Source organism: Notamacropus eugenii, chromosome 3, assembly GCF_028372415.1.
Source record: "Notamacropus eugenii isolate mMacEug1 chromosome 3, mMacEug1.pri_v2, whole genome shotgun sequence".
In the NCBI taxonomy this organism is placed as follows: domain Eukaryota; kingdom Metazoa; phylum Chordata; class Mammalia; order Diprotodontia; family Macropodidae; genus Notamacropus; species Notamacropus eugenii.
In genome coordinates this window covers 410,859,083-410,881,655 of record NC_092874.1, presented here as the reverse complement: position 1 = coordinate 410,881,655, position 22,573 = coordinate 410,859,083, and the positions used below count along the sequence as shown (strand labels likewise).

The 22,573-nt window shown below is 36.2% G+C and overlaps 1 protein-coding gene across 1 annotated transcript in view; it reads right to left on the bottom strand.

The window, feature by feature from the left end:
• ABCA13 (ATP binding cassette subfamily A member 13) overlaps positions 1-22,573 on the bottom strand; it is a 371,167-nt gene that overhangs the window by 115,719 nt on the left and 232,875 nt on the right. The window contains exons 39-41 of the mRNA XM_072598129.1: positions 13,665-13,918; positions 8,365-8,557; positions 2,040-2,149 (exon numbers count right to left, since the gene is read on the bottom strand). Of these exons, the coding sequence (XP_072454230.1) occupies positions 2,040-2,149; positions 8,365-8,557; positions 13,665-13,918 (557 nt within the window). The remainder of the gene's footprint in view (positions 1-2,039; positions 2,150-8,364; positions 8,558-13,664; positions 13,919-22,573) is intronic.

Below are 22,573 nucleotides of genomic sequence, written 5' to 3'. Positions count from 1 at the left end.
TAATTTTCCTTCTCACGTGGAGTTGTTTCAGAAAATAAATTAAATGCATATGCATACACAAGCATACACATATGCACTTGGACACACACACACAATAGAATGTAAGCTCCCTGAATTAAGGTCAGGCATTGTTTTGTCTCTGTCTTTGTAACCTCATCACTGAGTATAGGGTCTGGTTATCATGGTAACCACTTAATAAATTTTAATTGATTAATTGGTTGATTGATTGATAAGATGAAAGAACCAAGTCTTTCCAATTATGGCAGGTATAATATAGTCCCTCCTGTTCATTTTAGATGTTGGTTAGTCTAAATGCCAACTATATTGTAAGTTCTTTAGGAAGGAGTTTATCTTATGTTGCTGTGGATTTGTAACAGCCCTGACATAAAACTTTTTGCAAATATGAAGTGTTTCTTATCTGGAAAGGGATACAAATGAAAGCTATTATTCTGATACTTCATAATCATATTTCCTTAGATTCTTTTTTTAAATTCAATTTTCTCTTTCTCACCATTGCCACATTTTCCCAGATTGTTCTGTCTTCTTCAGATGTTATTAGCTCTATCCGAGGTAACCGGAAGGTTGTCAACACCTCTGGTCCAGAATTGAATAAGTGGAAAAGAGAGGACTGGGTCACACTAAGGAAAATATATACTGCTTTTAAATCTGACCCCCAGAACAAAAGTCCATCTTTTTTAACATTGATTTTTCTCAATGTTGCTTCACAACTGCAGATGCTAGTATACCAAAATCTCTGATGAATTAAAGTGTAAGGTCACTCAAATAATAGTGAGAAAATGCCAGGTTGGCACAAGTAGATTACAACACATTTATTCTGACTTACACGCAAGGTCAATGGATACCATCAAGGAAATGTGTAATCAGAAAAGGGGTAAGGGGGAAATAAGTGGTAATAAAGACACAGAATAAGTATTACTTTGGTCCTCATGAAGTGTAAAATGTTCAGTGGAAAACCTCCAGCATTTATAACACTTTTGAGTTTTCCAAAGCACTTTAACTTATTTGATTCTCACAACAACCTTGGGATATGTCATCCCTATTTTACAGATAAAGAAACTGAGGCTGAGGATAGTGAAGTAACTTGCCCACGATCACATGGGTAGCAAGTGTCTAGAGAAAGATTTGAGTACAGGTTTTCAGCCCAACACTCTAGGGCCACCTAGGTCCAAAACATTGGGTGGATCCTCTGTGGAGGAGCTATAGAAGAAAATAGGCATGGAATGAAGAGGTAAAGGTGGATTAATTCCCTAGAGCAAGGAAATACCCATCTTAATGAGATTCCACATCCACAGAAACATGATAGTGAAAGGCCCTGGTAGAATGAGTAAGAAACCATAACTGTAAAAAAAAAGAAGGTATTGAGGTTTTGCTAATTATTAATCAAATTTCAGGGATTGTACAATCAGGAATCATGGCTTTCGTAATATAATTTCAATATGGAGGTGTTTGAAATGTTTACCTCTAATTACTCAGAAACATACATACAATTCCTTTGTGCTAGAGTAAACACAATAGGGCATATTCCAGTGGCTTTTAATGTATTTGTGGAAATGATACAAAACCATCTGACCCTTCCTCACAACATTATTTCAGATTTTGGGGGGAGTTTTTGGGAGGAAGAAACAAAGAAGAGAGAAAACAAAGACAGCAAGCTCCTCAATCTATTCCAGGCTAACCTGGGATAATTTTGCCAGTGGATAGACCTGCCAGTTGATACTAAGGTTGCATTCTGATGACTTGTAAAAGAAAACATTTCCTCTGGTCCTTCCCACAATGTTACTCGGACCCTTTTCCCAAGGCAGGCATGATGATTAAATAACTTAATCCATTCAAGTTTGAAAGCTCATTTTTCCCCTGAGACTTGAAAATGAAAAAAGAGGCACACAGTAAATTCCAAAGAAAAAGCCCTCCCTAGACTCCAGTTAAAAGAATTGAGGAGAAGCTAGGGCTTCTCTGGTCATGACCATTAGCATTTTTGAACAGATTAAGTCAAGGGGAAAAAAAAATTCTTCATTTACCCTCTTGGATTCCTGATGATTGCATATCCCGAAGATGGAGTGATATCACCAGTCAGCATTTGGAATGTTGTGCTTTTCCCAGCTCCATTTACTCCCAGTAGGCCAAAACACTAACCATCAAAGAGGTCGAAAGGAAAGAGAGAAGAAAAATAATCAGAATTTTAATAGTCAATGCTACTTATTTTCATCAAAATTTCATACTAAATTCTTGGCTCTGTGCTTAATTATTAAATTAAGACCATAGGATAAGGGATCAAAGGAACCGAAGGGACCATGGAAATCATTAAATTCAACTCTTTTGTTTACTAATGGAAAAATGGAGGTTAAGTGGGTTTGTCCAAAGTCACCCAAGTACTAAGTGTCAGAGACAGGATTTGAACCCAACTCCCTTGACTCCAGAACCAGTACTCTCTTTCAACTATATCACACTGCTCCCTCCTTCATTTTATAGGACTCCTACAGAGTTTAAATGATTGCCCCTGGTCACAGATCATATATGATAAAGTCAATTTTAAACTCAGATCTTCTGGCATTTGCACGATATAAGCAAGGCTTCATTTATATGGCACAAGCCTGTATCTCGCCATGGCCATCCACAATTCTGTGATATCAAGATTTGGCAAAATGCCTTAAGACCAGTGTGGATAGGAAAAGTAGAAGTAAATAAGTAGAGCCTATCAGTAGAAAGAAAGCAGAAAAGATAGGTAATTAGATTTTATTAGAGTCTTCCTGGTCATTGGATGCCTGCTTGAGTTATTTGCACAGAAGAAAACATTGAGCAGCTGCTATTTGCATTAGGATTTGGCAAAATATGCTAATTACTACTCCAAAGCTGTTGAGTGAGTTAGCATGTTATTGCATATGGTGACGGTATAATGTAAACCTGAGACAAATAGATTGTCCTGCTCATAACCTGCCAGTCTGACATTTGCCATAAAGAGTTCATTGCAAAGTTACCAATAAAAGTAACTGAATATATTGCTTATAATATTATAGATGTGATTTTTTTTGGTAATCTAGATTTAATCTCCTCATTTTACAGGTGAGAAAACTCAATTGTGTTTTTGTTGTGGTTTGCAATAGATACACATCCAAAACCACAGGGGAATCCTGACTTCTGCCAGTAGGATAAAAAGTGGTATATGTGGCAAAGGGAGCGGAGGATGACTGGACATTTAAAGCTTTGTAGTTGCAATAAGGCTCTTTCTTTCAAGGAGAAAGATGAATATTCTCTAAAGGAAGAACCTTCTTATACTCCAAGGAATAATGATGTGGATTAACAGGTTCTTTCAGGAGACAAGTTATCCAGTAATAATAGGAGGAAGAAGTAGAGGTTGGTCACTCTCTGATGAGCAGTACAAAGCAGTTATTTGTCAAGTTGACACAAACAATAGAAAGAACTGTTGGCATGTACTCAGGATTTGGCAGAAAGCCTACTGAGACTTGTCAAACTTTATCTGATAATTCATGCAGAGACAAGAAATACCAGCAGAGAAAAAAGAGATAGCAAAGCTAGAAATTTTGAAATCCTACATAAAAAGAAACAAAAAACTGAAGCCTTAAGAGGACAACTGGCATTATCCTTGTTGTTGTTAACTTCTGAACAAATAAAATGGTTCAAAGAGTGAACAGCCAGTTAAATAATATGTGCCTAAAAATGGGATTTTTATTGAGTAGACCACATCTTTAAATACAGGGGTCATATATTCTTAGCAAGGAATGGAATACACCTTGTGACAATCAAAAAATTAAGGCAAGAAAATGCATTTGTTTTGAATCTTTTAAATCTTACCCAGATGGTTTAAAACTGAAGGGAAAGTAGAAAGCTATGCAATTTTAGATACAATAGAAAGTAGCAAATTAAATAGAGAAGGAATGACTAGCAATTCGTAGGAAACAATATACAAGAAGAAAGAAGACAAAACAACTCCTTGCCACCAAAAATCTTCAGAGCGCATAATTCTAACAAAAGCACAAAATATAAGCAATATTCAGGGTAAACTAGACATCTTAATTCAAGGAGGTAAATTTTACCTCAAAATTGTCCCTGAGATTAGTTGGAATGTGATTGATAACTGATAAAGTGTAATGGTAATTTAAATGGGAAGACCTTTCCTATTCATTAATAGGCCCATGTGATCTATTGGGTCACATGGAAGCCTGTGTCACATGAGTCTGTGTTGAGAGGAGCTTGTGGAACTGGTGGAACAGAAAGGGATGGAGCAAGATGGGAAGCACAGGAAGAGCAGAGCTGGAGTCGAGCTGAGAGGTTAGAACTGTGTGTGCGTTCATCCTTCTTTGCTGAAGAAGACCATGCCATCAGAGAAATAATGACATGACTTGCACTTGACTTTGTTTTTTGAGTGAGGGAGGACTGTGCAGGTCACCACCCTCACTTCTCCTCCATCAGTGACTTGATATTCCTCAGGATGACTGCAGATGACCCAGGATGAGGCAGTTGGGGTTAAGTGACTTGCCCAAGGTCACACAGCTAGTGAGTATCAAGTGTCTGAAGTGAAATTTAAACTCAGGTCCTCCTGACTCCTGCACTGGTGCTCTAACCACTGTACCACATAGCTGCCCCAGTTAGAACTGAGAGGAAGAGAGAAAGCACAGCTGGCTAGAGCGAGTGAGAGAGTTTGTCTGTGATTTGTTTAAGGGAGCCTGTTTGTGGGAAGCCTAACAGAGGGATGGCTTGCCCTCTGCATTGTTACTGTGTATAGATTTCTTTGTTACTATGATGGATTTGGCTTTCTGGTGTCTGAATAAATGTTTTGATTCTGTCTTCCATGTGGAGAGTCTGTTGTATTTCACGATTCAGAATTGCATTGGCATATTCGTGGTTGCTATAGGCACTGTGAATATTGTGTTGGCATTACGTAAAGCTATTTAAAAGTATACTTCATTCCAAAGTATAGAAAGAATGAAAGAGTCCAGAGGAATAAAAATGCACATTGGAAAGATATAATATGGAAAAAATCCAAAACTAATACACTCATTTTGCATATAGGGGTAACTAAGATCCAGAGAAATTAAATTATTCACCTAAGAGCACACACCTAATAAGTGTCAACTGTTGGATTTTAATCTACTCTTTATCTAACTAAAAGCCTACTGAGTTTCCTTCTTATTCTGCCAGCTTCCACATCTCTGTGCATGACAGAGAGCTTTGGGGTGACACTCAATGAAGACATAAACAAAAGCAGTATTTTTGTGAGTATATAGCAGACCATCTGGACAAGAATAAATAATCTAAGAGTGTAAAAAACAAACAAGCCAAAGAGCCATGTAGTGATGGGTTAGGAGAACTCAATGATCCAGAAATCTCTTGGTGCTCTCTCTGCCAAAAAAAAGCATGCAATAATTTCTTGACTTTTCTTAATGACAGTTTTATCTTTCAAAATCTGAAGAGATCAAGCATTTATTAAGCCATTATGATATACCAGAGATGGAGAAATTGCTATTCAGTACCAGATTATGACTGACAAGGAAGAACTCATTGTTAAAGTAGAAGAGGTGGCTCAGTGCACAGTGGATAGAGCCCTAGGCCTCCAGTCAGGAAGACCTGAGTTCAAATCCTACTTCAGATACTGTGTGACCTGGACAAATCACTTAATCTCACCTTCAGTTTACTTGACTGTAAAATGAGGATGTTAGAATAGCACCCATCTCCCAAGATTGTCTTAAGGATCAAATGAGATATGTGTAAAGTGCTTAACTGTGATTGTCACCTAGTAGGTGCTTAAAAAATGATGGTTAAAAAAATATGAATATAACCTAAGGGAGAATTTGAATTTGTGACAGAGAAGAGGAACAGTACCAAAAGTCTATCAGGTACATTCTATTTTTTAAAAAGCATATCTAATGGAATTGGATGACCCTATAAATATAACATCAAAACCATCAAAACTCAGAATGAGTTGAGGCAAAAATATATACTGAGGAAAAAATTTTTAAAGGTTTATTTTTAAATCTATGTTAGAAATAAAAATATTGTAATAAGAGCTATTGAAATGCTGCTCTGGTTGGATGATAAGATGATCAAGACAATAGACAGAAGGCACAATTACTCAACCTTTGTTTTACTTGTTTTCTCTGCTCAGGAGAATAACATTCAGGCTGGGAAGGACTGATAAAAAATGGCTGCTAGGAAGCTGAAACTAGACATACATAAATGAGGAGTTGCTAAGACAACCCCTAGTAGCTGAACTCATTTGAATTCAAGTCACTAGGGTTAAACTGCCTTCAAACATTCCCTCGTAGTGACCCTACTGCCAACAATCACACTGGTAGACTACACCCATGTGCCACCGGCTCTCAGATTTTTGTATTTCCCTTCAGTTTCATCAGTGATAGTGATAGAGTGGTAGAAAGGAGACGGCAAAGAGTCACCTAGGAACAAGCTCTATTTACACATAAACAAAACATGAATGAATAGATAAATGAATAAAGGAATAAAATCAATAAATACATAGATGAATGAATAAATAAATGTCACTGAGTAGATAAATGAACAGATAGATGGATAAATAAAGGAATATCAATAAATAAACAAACAAAAATAGATAATCAGAAAAGTTATTTTGCTTACAGAGTCACTTGGATTAGCACAAAAAACAAGACCTTTTTTGATGAAACAGACTTCTGTTCTTTTCCCTCCTACTCCCCAAACTCTACCCATTCTTTGAGATACAGCTTGAATTCAACCACTCCCTTAAAGCTTTGGTTGATTACTCCAATCTTCTTTTAACTGGCCCTACAGTATTAGCTTCTTTGATAGTAAGCATTCATTAGGCACTTAATCATAATATTCAGAAGTTCTTCTACATTGTGTCGTCCCATCTCCCCAAACATATTATGAGATATTGTTATTATTTTATTATTATTATTATTTCCCCATGAAATCTAATGTTGCATTTGAGATGGGCAGACTGTCAATAAATATGAGTTGAATAATTGATCAGTAGGTAATGAATACATAATTTTGAAAAGATTCTGTTTATAAAAAAAAAGAATATAGTAAAACTCCTCAGAAAATAACACTAAGTCAAATGATTTCCATCTTCTAAGTCTTAATTTCCTCTCCTGCAAGGATAGGACAGCTATAAGCACTATATCTTCTAGAACATTGCAAGCCCACAATTAGAACTGTACATCATTTAGCATTTTTACATGAATTAATTTCAAACATTCCTCTTGTGCTTAATCTTTACATCACTACAATTAGGAGAGAGTGTAACTATATTGTCTTTTTCATAAAGGAATAGAAAAATTGACAAAACAACATGGCGGAAACCATATAATTAACCACCAGTGGAACTAAGTCCCGAAGATAATAGTGAAGTAACTAAATCCTTTATAGAATGTAAGCTTCTCAGGGGCAAGAATTATTAAATTTTTTGGCCTTTCTAGTACTAGTGCTTAACAGAATGCCTTAAATACAGTAGGCATTTATTCAACACTTGTTGAATAGAATTCTCTTTACTGTCACTTCTGTCTTGACTGTTAGATGATTTTCCTCTACATACCCAACTCATTGCATCACATTTGTAGTCACTTAAATTTTTATGTTTTAAGTTTTTCATTTTTAAAATGGAATACAAGATCTGCCTCTCACTTCACAAGCATGTTGTTGCTATTAGCTGGATAATGCCTATTTGGTACTTTGAATTCCTGGGGAGAATAAAAATGAATGCAAGGTATTTTCATTTTTAGCCATCGTTAAGAGTAATTATTTTCAGAACTGATTTTCCTTTACATCTGCACTTTAAGAGCAAATCAGGAGCAATTTATGCTACTTCTGTCAGCTTTGATTAAACATTTCAACAAGATGTAGCATCATATTTATGAAAACATCTTCCAGTTAGTGTTATACTGTGTGTATTTCCTTTACCTTCCTGATCTCATTTGACTACGTATACTTAATTGGGCACTTAAAGAGTATTAAATTCCAAGTAAGAGTTAGAAGCTGTTTCCTTAATTAATCTAATCCATAAAATATTCCTACTCAATCAAAAAAAAAATCTGTCTCACAACCTAAACAAACAATCATTAAGACTCTAAAATCACATGTGTTTTTAAAAACCAAAGCAAACCATGAAAGAAAATGAATAGTATTAATCCTGGAAAATGTATTCACCATGTAAATAGCCCCTAGCTTCTCTTTCTGAGTCCACTACTATTCATTTCCTAAAAATTATTGCCATTGAAAGGTCCCTTTGAACGTGATTTCCAACTCTCTGAACATAACATTATGCATATAAACAATTGCTTATGATTATACAGTTTTGATCCCAAATGAAGCTGGAAATAGAATCCATTTTACCTCTCCTTTTGGTATTCCCAAGCTAATATCATTCACAGCAAAGCTCCTCTTGCCGAAACCTTGGTAACTTTTCCGGAGGTTCCGGAGCACAAGAATGTCATTGTTTGTTCTTCCAGTCCAAATTCTCATTTGCTCCTCTTTAACATCCATATCTTCAGAAAGATTAACTGGACCAAGAATGACTGGCTGACTCCTGAAGATGAATCCAAAAAGGTCAATTATATGGGGACAGATTCTGAGTGATATGGACAAAATTTTTCAAGAAGCACAACAATTTTCAAACCTTGTATAAAATTCATTGCTCCATAGCCCATCTGTACTACCACACTAACTAATGGTGACATACAAGGCCCCAGCTTCTTTTGTTAAAGTGAAAGAAACTCCATTAACCTTCCTAATTAGAACTGGAATGAGCTGACATCAGATTAAAGCTATTTTTTAATTGGATGAATAATTATTAAAATAATTTTTAGAGTACTAAATCAAAACCAGGAAAGAAATTCTTCATTAGATTGTCTCAAAAAGAGGTAAACTCAACTAAAAAGACACTTTTATTATAGATCATAGGATCATAGATTCACAGCCAGAAGGTCACTAAGCCCAACACTCTCATATCACATATGCATAAGCTGAGTCCCAGATAGGTTAAATGGTTTGCCCAGGTTACACAACTATTAAGCATCTGAATCAACATTCAAACTCAGATCTTCCTAAATCCAAGTCAAGAGCTCTTTCCCACTATCAATATGTAGCTTCTCTAGTTATTAAAGTAGATGGTAAAGTGTATTGATTATGCTTTTTTTGTTTTAGTATAATCAAGTGCCTCTGATTGAATAATGTGATTAAAGAAATCTTCCCCACCCATTAATGGGCCTGAAGAAGATTTATGGGAAGGCCCATAATTTTTGTTAATGAGGCACTGGTTCTCAAGGGTTGTGATGCCCTCTGGCTCTGAATAATGTACAAATACTCTGAGGTGAGGTTTTACTTTGGAGCTTAGCTTTTGGAAGAAAGTTTGTATGCCAGATGAGACTCTGGGAAGTGACTAAAAGCCCCCAGCTTTGAAAATCCAGATGTTGGTGCTTCTCTCTCTGATAACTATGTATTTATGGTCAGACAGTTATCTGTCTGTTGATTTGTGATGTATGTATTGTTTGCTGTCAGACAGCTGGAAACTCTGTCTGTTGATTTCCCTGTATTTTCTCTGAAGTTCAGGGTGCTGACTTTTTCCCCTGAACTAAGTGAATGATATGTGTGCTTGATTAAAGCAATTGTTGACCCCCTCAAAAGTTGCCTTTCCTTTTAGGAAAGCAGATCAAAGATCCTGTACAGCAGTCCCCCCCTCCCTACTCCCCCCCCCCCCCCCCGTATGTCAGGGTCTTTGCTTTTACATAAAGTTCTATTCATATGAATAATACATAGATATATTTATCTGTAGATGTAGATATATAGATATTGATGGCATAGATACAAAGGGTGTCCCAAAAATCCTAGTGAAGTTTTAGATTTTGCTTTGTTTGTTTGTTTTTAAGAAACTTTAATAAACTTAAAACTTGATTAAGATTTTTGGGACATCCTTTATATAGTTTCATTTCACTTCAGTTTCAATCACTTTGTTTTAAATGAATTTATACTTTTCAAAATCTTGTGTAGTAACATTGCATTTGGTATGACTTTGTAGCCTTTTTAGCATTGGCAGCATTGTAAAAAAAGAAAAGAATGGACCAGTTCCTTCATAAGTACTTCCTGATGATGACACATTCTGTAGTTCTTTTTCTAATGCTTATTCTTCCATACTAGGCCATTTCTTTTTCTACAATATTCTGCCAATCCACCCCTTTTTCTCTCCATATAACCTTTGCCTAAAGGCTAATCTTGCAGAAGTATTACGACCCAGAAGACAGAGATTTGAACTTGGAGAAAGGCAAAGCTGAATTTGAATCCTGCCTTAGATCTTATTAGCTATATAACATCAGAGAGGAAACAACATCTCTCATCTTCATTTTCCCCAGATGTAAAACAGGAATAATTCTCCTTGTGCTACCCATGTCACAGGGCTATTGTGAAGAAAATGACTTCAAATATGTGTTTAAGCTCTTATCATCTTACCTTCCCCAGCTTATTTTCTGCTTTTTCCTTGTGACCTTCCATAATGCAATATATCCTTCCTAAGTAATCTGTAATTGCTCAAAGTATATTGTCCCCCTTTTCACATCACTTTTCATATAACTCTAATGGCTTCTAATTGATACGCACAAAAATATCTGGCTGCAGCTCTCAAGGCTTCCGTCAGGCATTTCTTTCTCAAGTGACCTCGGGAGCTTTTTGTTACTAGTAATTGGGGCAAGGTGGTAGAGGAGCTAAAGGAAATCCTAAAAAATCATTTTGATCTTCCAGAGTCTTCCCAGATGATCTAACTGGCAACACTATGTATTATAACTTTGAATTCTTCCTTTTTCTCTGCTGACTTTTATCTAAATATGCTACATTTAACTATATGTTAAAAGGATGAAAGTGACATGCAGAGGACATCTTGGACATTTTGTCTGTCTCCATTTTGTTTCACTTTCTCAGGGGAAGAGAATGAACTCTATTAAACTTCATTTTTTTCCCCTATTGAAACTGCTTTTGTAGTTAAAGAGATAAAAAGTTTGTGCTTGAATCCATATGGGTATTCCCTCAATGCATATTACAACCCCTCTGACTTGCCAGATGGTATTTAAAAGTTATATTAAAAAAATATATAACTCCAAGCTAACTTGCTAAAGATCCTCTTCTAAGAACTCAGGTTCATCCTTTGTTAGCAGCTCACCTGTTCCATCATCAGAAAGGTACATGCATATAGGAAGAAAATGCCCCCTCCACTCTCTCTGTTATTCAACCCCAGAAGTCATTAGCCTTAACTGACTTTGAACAATCGTATTTTTTAATCATTAAAGCCACTGTTTCCTTTTTTCCAAAAAAATATGTGAAACTCACATGTTATACCTAATTAATCCCTAAAGACCTTAAGTGGAGGATAGGCACATAGGTATAACTCTATTTTGGTCAATCAAGGTGGGAATGAGATGTGTAACCTCATTTAGCCCCATCCACATAAATCTTCATAAACTTTCAAGTTAAACCCATTCAAACTCTTCCATCCAACTTCAATATTACTTTAGGGTCACGTAAACAGTAAACATTCATTAAATTCTTTTTTTTAATTGATTGGAAAGGGGAAAATGAAATATTAGAACTTATATCTTCTATAAATCAAATTCTTAGTTACAGACTCTTTTCTGTCCTCTTAAATGTTTTTAATAGTCAATTAACTTTGCATTGTAGACTAGTAGTCATTAGAACTAATCTAGGCTAACTTGCACTGGGTGAATGTGTGTATTCTGCATTGTATAATGCCTGGTGAATATTTAAATATTATAACTAACAAGAAAATTTATATTATTTCAATTTTTAGTTATGTTAATATTGCCATATGTCATGTGTTTGTCATTTCATTGATGGAGCACCCACACAGATCACAACCCATTTGTAACTTACAGATTTGGAATTGCCTGGGACTCTTAGAATAGGATTTAGATGACTGTCTATGGTTGTTCAGTCAGTAAGTATCAAATATGGGATTTATACTCAGATCTTCCTGAATCCAAGTCTGCCTTGTTATACTCTACAATGATGCCAAGAGACAGTTCATAGGCTTGTTAAGAGTCTCAAATTTATGCTGACAATACTATAAAAATAAAATTTAAAGGAAATCTTAGTCTGGGGTTCTCCTTGAAGAGACTATTTCCTCACAACAGCAAAATCTCACTTCCACTATAGTTATAGTTATGTGCTTTAACTAGGCCTAGGGTTTTTCAACAGATTGCCAATGACAGAAATCTCATAGTTTCAGAGATTCTCTGACTTGTCACCTGACTGCTGAAAGATGGGGTGAGTATGGGGGAGAGAGTCTAGCTAACTGTGATTTTAATACCTTAGAAATATTTTCTCATGTAGTATTTCCCTCATAAAAATCACAACCTTTTCAACACCTTCTTATGAATCCTTTGTGGTTTGTGCTTCCATTTCCCCATAATGCCTTCAAGATCAAAGAGAGGTAACCTAGACAGGCAAAAAGGCTACATTGTGCTTATAGGCTACATTACAAAGGGGAAAGCTTCTAGGAATAGGGAGATGATAGACCCACTGTACCCTGTCTTTGTTAGACCTTGACTAGAGTCCTGTATTCAGTTCTGGGCACCATAATTTAAGAAAGATATGGATAAGATGGAAAGTGTCTAAAAGAGGGCAACAGAGACATTGAAGGGCCTTAAATCTTTGTCACATGAGGACCACTTGAAAGACCTGGACATGTTTAGTCTGGGGAAGAGAAAGCTCAGGGGGGTCATGATGGTGATTCAGGTATTTGAAAGACTATCATATAGGGGAGGCATTAGACTTGTTCTAATTGATCCCAGTGCTAAGAATTAGAACAAATGGTGAAAGATTTAAGTAGATATATTTTGGATTAATGTCTGGAAAAAATTCCAGACAATTGAAGTTTTCCAAAGTGGAACCGGTTGCCTCAAGAGCTAGTGTATCACCACCACCTTTTGTTGGAGGACTTTCAAGTAAAGCCTAAATGTCCACTTGTCAGGTATATTATATAGTCGTTACTTTCATGTATAGGTTGAATTAGATGATCAGTTAATTTCCTTCTAACTCTGAAATTCTATGACTCTATGGTAAACTGAACTCATCATTTCACAGATGAAACCACTGAGGCTCAGAAGAGAACGCATGACTAGTGCAAGAGGTCTTCATCCTGCTCTTTGTATCTCAAGAGTATGAGTGGAGCATTAAAACAGTCCATGCATACCCTTTCCTTTCCGAGTTACACACATTACAGGGAGTGTTGCATGTTTGGCTTTCTATCCTAGATATGAATGCTATTGGTTTTGTTATTATTACCTATTATCTTGGTTGTTGTGAGGATCATATGAGATAGTATATATAAAGCATTTTGCAAACCTTAAACTCATATAAATGCTGACTCTTCCTTATAGCTTCCTAAACCCTCCTTTGTATTTTCCTGTAGCAAAGAAAGAGAACACAAGTACTAATTGGAAGATGAAGTTGATTGAAGTTGATTGAATTTCAGTGACTACTACTGCCTCCCAAGGTTGATTACAGCAATGGGAGCAATGAAAATAATATGATGTAGCATCCACTAAATTCACTTTGGATGCTACAAGTATAACCGATGTTCAGATTCAAGTATTGGGCCACTTGAAAAGTAAACACAAAGGAAAACATACCTTAGTTTCTGAAGCAAGTCCCAATGCAGCAGGATTCTCAAAAGAAGAAGAGTTGTGCCCTGTAGGGCCATTGCCACGAAGATCCAACCCAAGAAATTCATTTCAAAAGGACTCACATAGGAATCAATGCCGAAGTTGTGTGTTAGGTCAAACTTAATCTGATTGTAGCAAAGTTCTATTAAACCTTGGCCCAGGCAAAATTGAGGGAAAATGGTAAAGACCCATTTGAGGACATTGTAGATATCCTGCAAATTCTGTAAGGTAAAGGAGAAGAGAGATCATTAAATACTTGCACACACAACAATTGCTATGCTAAATAGCTACATTTCTCCATAAATCTCTTATTGCTAATCAGAAATAGAGTATCAGTGTGGCCATCTATCAAGGACAATTTGACCCAGATCATAACATAATGTAACCGTCTAGAGAAGCCTGTACAAAAGAAATATGTAGCTCCACTATATTGTAAAGCAACAAATGGGAAACTGGTTAAAAGAAAGCATGGTATAGAAGAAAAACCCCTGGATTTTGAGTGATGAAAGGCATGAGTCCAAATTGGGTTCCTGACACTTTATAGCTGTATTATCATTTTGTATCACAGTGCCCCCATCTGTAAAATGGTAGTAGATTTATTGTAAAAGATAGCTTCTATAACGTATGGTAAGCAATTTGTAGACTTTACATAGTATCTAAATGTCAGCTTTTAATAATTAAATATATTTCAAAATAAGAACATTTATGGGAATTAGGTGACAGGAAGGGGGGAGAGGATAAGGGAATGATTTTTAGAGGGAACCCTACTCGCATCAGATCTGGGTCAAAGAACAATTTATGCATTTACAAGGGAATAAAAGTATTCTAAATTAATAAAGAAATAAGAGGGTGAGGGAATAGGATAAGGGGGATACAGAAGGGTGTTTAGATTAATGAGAATGAGATAAAGGGGGAATTGCGTGTGTGTGTGTGTGTGTGTGTGTGTGTGTGTGTGTGTGTGTGTGTAAGGCTATAAAAGTCTTCCAAATTCTGATACAAACAAGAGAGTAATGGGAAGGGAGGTGGGGAAGAGGATAAGGGACAGCTCTTTGGAGGCGGGAGTAGGTTAAGTAATAGGAGGGCAAAGTAGCAGGTAGAAGTAAAGCAGAGGAGTGAGGAGGAACAGGAAATAAGGTATAATAAAAATAAAGATCAGGAGTAGAGTTTATTAGGGAAAAAAGGAGGGGTAGTAATCATGATCTCAGATGAAATTAAAGCTAAAATAAATTTAATCAAAAGAGAAAAATAGGGAAACTACACTATATGTCAGCCATATTAATCAATGTTGTTTTAGACTATTTAAAATAGCTACACAGCATAAGGTTGGACTATTACTGTGGTGTAGGAAATGCTGAGTTGGTGGACTTAGAAAAATATGGAAAGACCTGGATTTAGGAAGGAAGAGGTTATTCGCCCTCAGAGAAACAGGATAAGCAAGTATAGCATGGTCTTACATAGTTGGATATGAATGTATCTTCCTATATATCAATATGATTACAATGTATGTATATAGATATATATATGTATGTTTGTGTGTCTGTTTGTATGTGTGTGTCTGTGTGTCTGTGTGTGTATATATGTATCTCTATACATAAAGGTAGCCTCCTTGGGGGAGGAGAGAAAGTAGTAAGAGGGAAAGAACAAAGTAAAAAGTGCATAGTGAGAACAAAAACTTACAAGGAAGCAAAAAAAAGATGGCCAGCTCAGAACACAATATGTAGTATTTATTATATAGGCTTTCTTGAAATGGAAATTTATTGCTGTATATTTTGAATCCTCTCTTACATTCTGCTGTGCATATAGCAATGTTTTTTTTTCCTTTTTCTAATTTACTATTTAAGTTTATAATATGTTTCTTTTTTTTTCTTATTGTGTATTTAAGTTTGAAATAAAAAGAATTTTTTTTAAAAAAATACTAGCAAGGAGAGTGCCACAATATATCACAAAGATCCTATACTATGACCCAATCGGAATACAGGGCTGCCTCAATATTAGGAAAACTATGAGCATAATTAATGATATCAGTAACAAAAATAAAAGTCATATGATCATTTCAAAAATGCAGGAAAATCTTTTAACAAAATAAAACACTCATTCCTATTAAAAACATTAGAAAGCATAGCAAAAATAAAAAATTTTCCTTAAAATATTAAGTAGTGGTTATTGTCCTTCATTCTCAAAGACAACCAAAATGACATCACTATTTTGGGGTCAAGGTACAGCGTGTCTGACTGTGGCTGGTCAGCCCAATACAAGCTTGGAAGGCTCTATCACAAGATGGCTACAAGTAGTGCAAATTGAACATCTGAAGTAGAGATGTCTCCAAATTTGTGCATCTCACAATACTGTTGAACTACTTCAGCTCTGCTTTACTTACAGAGCACAGTGCCTTCTTTGATGCAGGCGTGACATGCTGATCAGTCCTGTGCCAGTTTCTCCCACATCTCACAATCAATTCCAAAGTTCTTCAGAGAGACCCTAAGGGTGTCATTGAAGTGCTTCTTCTGACCTCTCTGTGAGCACTTACCTTGTGTGAGTTCTCCATAAAACAGACTTTTAGGCAAACATGTGTATGGCATTCAAACAATATGGCCAGCCCATTGGAGTTGCACTCTCTGCAATAGAGTTTGAATGCTTGGATTTTTAGCTCAAGGAAGAACCTCAGTATCTAGTATCTTATCTAGACAGATGATCTTAAGAATCATTCTAAGTCAATTCAAATGGAAGTAACTGGGTTTCCTAACATGGTGCTGGTATACTGCCCAGGTTTCTCAGGCAAGCAAAGATGAAGTCAGCACAATGGCTCCAGAGACTTTCAGTTTGATAGGTAGTCTAATACCTCTCCTCTCACACAGTTTTCTTTGGAACCTTTCAGACACTGAGCTAGGTCTGGTACTGTGTTCATCAACTTCATCACGTCTGTGTACGTCTCTGGAAAGTCTACTGCCAAGGTAAGTGAACTTATTCACGGCATTCAAAATTTCTCCACTTGCTATAATCAATTATTCCACGTATGAATGGTGTGGTACTGCCTGGTAGAGAACCTCTATTTGAGGTCATTTGTAGACCAAAATTAGCACAAGCAGCTGAGAATTAATCCATATTTTGTTGCATCTCAGTCTCAGAGGCTACAGTGAATGCATAATCATCTTTAAAAAAAAAAATCATGCACCAACCCCCCCTATACTTTAGTCTTGGCTTGTAGGCTTTTCCCATCAGTGCAAGAGCTGATCTTGATGCTATTTTTGTCTTCCTTGGAGCCATCCAACATGGCTGAAAACATCATGCTAAAAAGCATGAGAGCAAGCACACAGGCCTGCTTTATATCACTAGTGACAAGGAAAATGTGAGAGTACTCTCCATTATCCAGACCTGTGTAAGTATGCCATCATGAAACTGATGTACAATAGTAGTGAACTTCTCTGGGCAACCACATTTTGCCATGATTTTCCAATATATTACATATTATAGCAATATATCACAAAGATCATGCACTATTACCAAGTTGGGAGGTAGGGCTAGCTCAATATTAAAAACATAATTGACCACATCAATAACAAAAACAAGAAAAGTCACATGATTATCTCAGTAGATGCAGAAAAGGCTTTGACAAAATGTAACACATTCTTATTTTTAAAAAAACACTAGAAAGCATAGGAATAAGTGGAGCTTTACTTAAAATGATAAATAGCATCTATCTAAAACCATCAGCAAGCATTATCTCTAATAGGAATAGGCTAAAAGGCTTTCCAATAAGATTGAGGTGAAGCAGGATGCCCATTATCAACACTATTATTTAGTATTGTACTAGAAATGCTAGTCATGACAAAAAGAGAAGAAAAAGAGATCATAGGAATTACAATAGGCAAGAAGGAAACAAAACTGTCATTCTTTGCAGATGTTATGATGGTATGGTTGGAGAATCTTAGAGAATCAAATTAAAGGCTAGTTGAACTAATTAACAAGTTTAAATTAGTTGTAACATATAACACAAACACACATAAAGCATCAAGATTTCTATATATTGCCAACAAAGTCCAGCAGCAAGGGATAGAAAAAAAAATTCCATTTAAGATAATCGTGTTCAGTCATTTCCAGTCAGATCAACTATTCATGACCCCATTTGGGGGTTCTCTTAGCAAAAATACTAGAGTAGTTCACCATTTCCTTCTCCAGCTCATTTTACAGATGAGGAAACTAAGGTAAATAGGGATAGGGTTAAGTGGCTTGCCCAGGGTCACACAGTTAATAAATGTCTGCGGTGGGATTGGAACTCAGGAAGAGGAACATTCCTAACTCTATCCACCACTCTATCCACTGTACCACAGAGATGCCAAAAAAATAAATAAATAACTGTAGACAACTAAAAACTGCTTAGGAGTGTATTTGTCAACAAATCTAGCAATTACATGAAGAAAATTACAAAACACTTTTCATGCAATTAAAGTCAGATCTACACAACTGGAAAAAATATTAATTGCTCATGTGTAGGCTAAGTTAAAATTACAATTCTACCGAAATTAATTTATTTGATCAATGCTAAGCCAATCAATCTACCAAAAAAATATTTTATACAGCCAGAAAAAAAATAACAAATTTTATGTAGAAGAACAAAAGGTCAAAAATATCAAGGGAATCAACGAAAAAAAAGTGTAAAGGAAGTTAGGTTAGCCATACCAGATCTCAAACTGTATTACAAGGTTGTAATTAACAAAACAATCTAGTACTGGCTAAGAAATACAGTGGTGGACCAGTGGGATAGGTTAGGTAAAATACACAGCAGTAAATGACCATAGTAATCTAGATCCAAGCTTTTGGGACAAGAACTCTTTTTTTCTAATTTGTTTTCAGTGTTCTACAATCACTTCCATATATCTTAGATTTTTTCTCCTTCCTTAGCCCATTCTCCCCTCCCTCCACACTCCCTCCCTGATATGGCATACAGTTTTACATCTTCTTTCTCTCTTTTCATTCTTTAGATTTTGTTTGACTGATTCTTGATGTCTCATAGAGTCATGAGCTTCTACTTGCCCAATTCTAATTTTTATCAAATTTGTTTTCTTCAGTTAACTTCTGCACCTCCTTTTCCATCTGTCCAATTATTCCTTTTAAGGAGTTATTTTCTCCTGTTAATTTTTGTACTTCCTTTTCCATTTCTGCAGTTTTCCTTTTTAAGGAGCTGTTCTCTTCAGTGAATTCTTTTTTCATACTTTTAAAATCATTGGCCAGTTTTTCTTCTATTTCTCTAATTTGGCTTCTAAAATCCTTCTTCAGGTCTTCCAAGAGGGCTCTTTGTTTTGTTCCTTGTCCCCATAGAAGTATTCTATGGTCTTTTCTTTCTTGCTTTGCTTTTTACTCAAGATGATGACACTTTGTGTGCTGTGGCCTCTGGTTCTTTCAGCTAGAAGCTAAAGTGCTACAGCTTACCTGGTGCAGAGTTGGCTGGCACAAGAAAGCAGAGACCAGGTGAAGTTTTTTTGGTGTTTTTCTGGATTTACTCTTGAGCTAGCTTGTTAAGTGTGGGGGAGGGGTTGTCTAGCCACAGGACATCTCTTCTTCCGAGCAAGAGCATAAGCAAGCTCAGCGGTAGGTGATCCCAACTGCCCTAGTGTCTTCCCAATTCCCCTACAGTGCTGAGGCACACCTAGTGTCCTGATGTTGGTGGCTGCATGGCTCCACCCTTCTGGGGCTATGGATCTCCTCTTGGTTTACTGAGGTAGGGCTGTCTGGGACAGCTCTGGTCCTGTACTGGTCCCCTTACACCACAGCAAGAGAGATCCTCCTTAGCAATTTTCCTAGCCTCACATGCTACAAGACTATTTGTCCCTTCTGCTGATCCCACTGTCCCCAGATTTTTCTGGGGAAATATTTTATGGTTCTTTCAAGGTCAACAAGGGGAGAGGGAGAGAGAATTTACTGATCACTTTGTCATTTTGGCTCCTGGAAATTCAAATAAGTGACATTTAATCTGTGGGCTGATAGTCTCAGGAGCAGCCACTGCAGATACCTGGGACTCCGTGGTTCTCACTCATTCTGTTCCACTGGACTCTCATCCTGGGCTGATATGCCCAAGATTCCTCAGTGCAGTTACTACCTCAGACCACCTGATCAGTCCTACCAAGGAGGGACGTGCTACTACAGCTTGTGTGCTGTGTGCTCCTCCACTCCCACAGAACAGAACCTTCCCATCAATCTTCCAGCCTGTCTTGAGCTGTGAATCTTCCACAGTCCATCTCCTATTGGATTCTGCCCCTCCAAAATTTGATCAGATTCTCTTTTTAGAGGTATCTGAAGGAGTTTGTCTAAGAGTTTAGGTCAAGAACTCTTTATTTGACAAAAACTGCTGGGAAAACTAGAAAGCATTTTGAGAGAAACTAGGTATAGACCAAAATCTTGCATGATATACCAATGTAAGATCAAAAGGGATAAATGATGTAGACATAAAAGGTGATATCACAAATAAATTACGATACTGTGGAATAGTCTACCTGTTAGATATGTGGATAAGGAAAGAATTTGTGACCAAACAAGAAATATAGGATGTGAAAAGCATTAATTTTGTTTGCATTAAAATTAAAAGGTTTTCACAAACAGGACCAATGTGACCACGATTAGAAGGAAAACAGCAAACTGGGGTGGGGGGGGGGGGAGAATTTTAAAGCAAGTTTCCCTGATAAAGGCTTCATTCCTCAAATATGTATTGAGTCAAGTATATAAGGATACTAGTCAATCTCCAACTAAAAAATGATCAAGGAATATAAACAGGCAGTTTTCAGATAAAATAATCAGTTATCTATAGAGATATAAAAAAATGCTTTAAATCACTGTTGATTAGACAAAAGCAAATTAAAACAACTCTGGGGTACCACCTCACACCTATCAGATGGGCTAACATGATGGAAAAGGAAAATGATAAATGCTGGAGGGGGCATGGAAAAATTGGGACACTAATGCACTGTTAGTGGAGTTCTGAATTGATCCAAACATTCTAAAGAGCAATTTGGAACTCTGCCCAAAAGGCTATAGAGTTGCACATACTCTTTGACCCATCAAAAGTACTGCTATGTCTGTATCACATGAAGATGAAAGAAAGGAAAGAAGGAAGGAAGGAAAAGGAAAAAGACATTATATATATATATATATATATATATATACATATACATATACATATACACACACACAAATACTTACAGCAGCTCTTTTTGTGGTGACAAAGGATTGGAAATTGATGGTATATCCATCAGTTGGGGAATAGCTAAACAAGAGGTGGTATAAGACTGTGATGGAATACTATGGTACTACAAGAAATAATGAGCAGACTGTTATTTGTCCTTCATTCTCAAAAAAAAAAAAATCCAACAAGCAGAACAATTTTAGAAAAACCTGGAAAAACTTATATGAACTGATGCAGAAAGAAGTGAGCAGAACCAAGAAAACATTGTACATAGTAATGGCAATATTGTGTGATGATCAGCTGTGTGTGACAGCTATTCTCAGGAATACGGTGATCTAAAACAATTTCAAAGGACTCACAATGAAAAATGCTATCCACCTTCTGAAAAAAAAACTGATGGAGCCTGAATGAAGATAGAAGCATACTTGTTTTTTACTTTTATCTTTCTTGGGGTTTTTTGTCTTTGTTTTCTTTCACAACATGACTAATATGCAAATATATTTTGCATAATGGCACATGTATAACCTACAAGTTGCTCACCTCAAAAATGGGGGAAGTGAAAAAGGGGAGCACAGAATTTGAAACTCAATTTAAAAAGCAAAATGTTAAAAAAAATTATATGTATTTTTTAAAAAATACTTTAAAAAAGGTAGTCCTCTACAAGAACAAGTTTAGGGCAAAGAAATTTTGAGTTTCATTTTAGACTCATTGAACTTGAGGTGCAAGAAAAACATCCAACTGGGTTGTAGGTATCTGGGACTGTCAGGCTGGAATTTGGAAAAGATATCAGAACTGGAAATGGAGATGCAGGAATCATTTGAGTGGAGATAATAGTTGGAACCGTGAGAGGAGAGGAGATCACCAAAGGGAAGCACTTGGGGGAGAAAGAGGGCTAAGAGCAGAGCCTTAGGGAATGTTCCCACTTGGAATGTGAAGGAGGAAAGGAAGCAAACTAAAGAATCAGAAAAGGAGACATTAAATAAGCCAGCACCCCAGTCTAGAATTTCATCAATGACATTTCGAGTTAATGTAATACAAGCAAGGCAAAAGTGATTAAAAAAAACAAAACAACCTAATATTGGTTCAAACTCTCAGGAAAGCATCATTCACAGCCATATGAACACTGTACATTCTGAATGAGAGTTATGGCTATATTGTCTTATTTCCATTCTTCCTTGATTTTGCTTAATCATCACCCCCAATTTTTTTAAAAAAGATTTCTCTTATAGTAAATTGGTATAATATTATATATGATTCATTGCGCTATATATGCCAGGACTTAAATAAAAAGAATAGACTTGCAATTATCCAGGGAGTATAATTGGTGGGAGAGAAGTGATTAAAATAATAGTCTTTGTTCATGTTCAAAAGAGGTACAGCAAACCTTGTCAATACTATTGAAGCTAAATACCATTTCTTTCTACTTTTTTGTAAATGGTGGAAGTCTCTGTTATGACGGATTTTCATATAAATCATCCTCTTTGTGGGATACACAATGCATAACTAAAATTAAAGAGATGAAAATAATACGACTATTATAGGAAAACAAAACTTACCAAATTTGTACAAATCGATGAAAATAATTAGGGACATTTATTAGTCTGCTTATTACCTGTCTGAATAAGGATATGTGATATTTGAGATAGCATTTTTTTCCACAAACACTGAAAGCAGAATCAGACTAGCCATGACCTATAGCAAT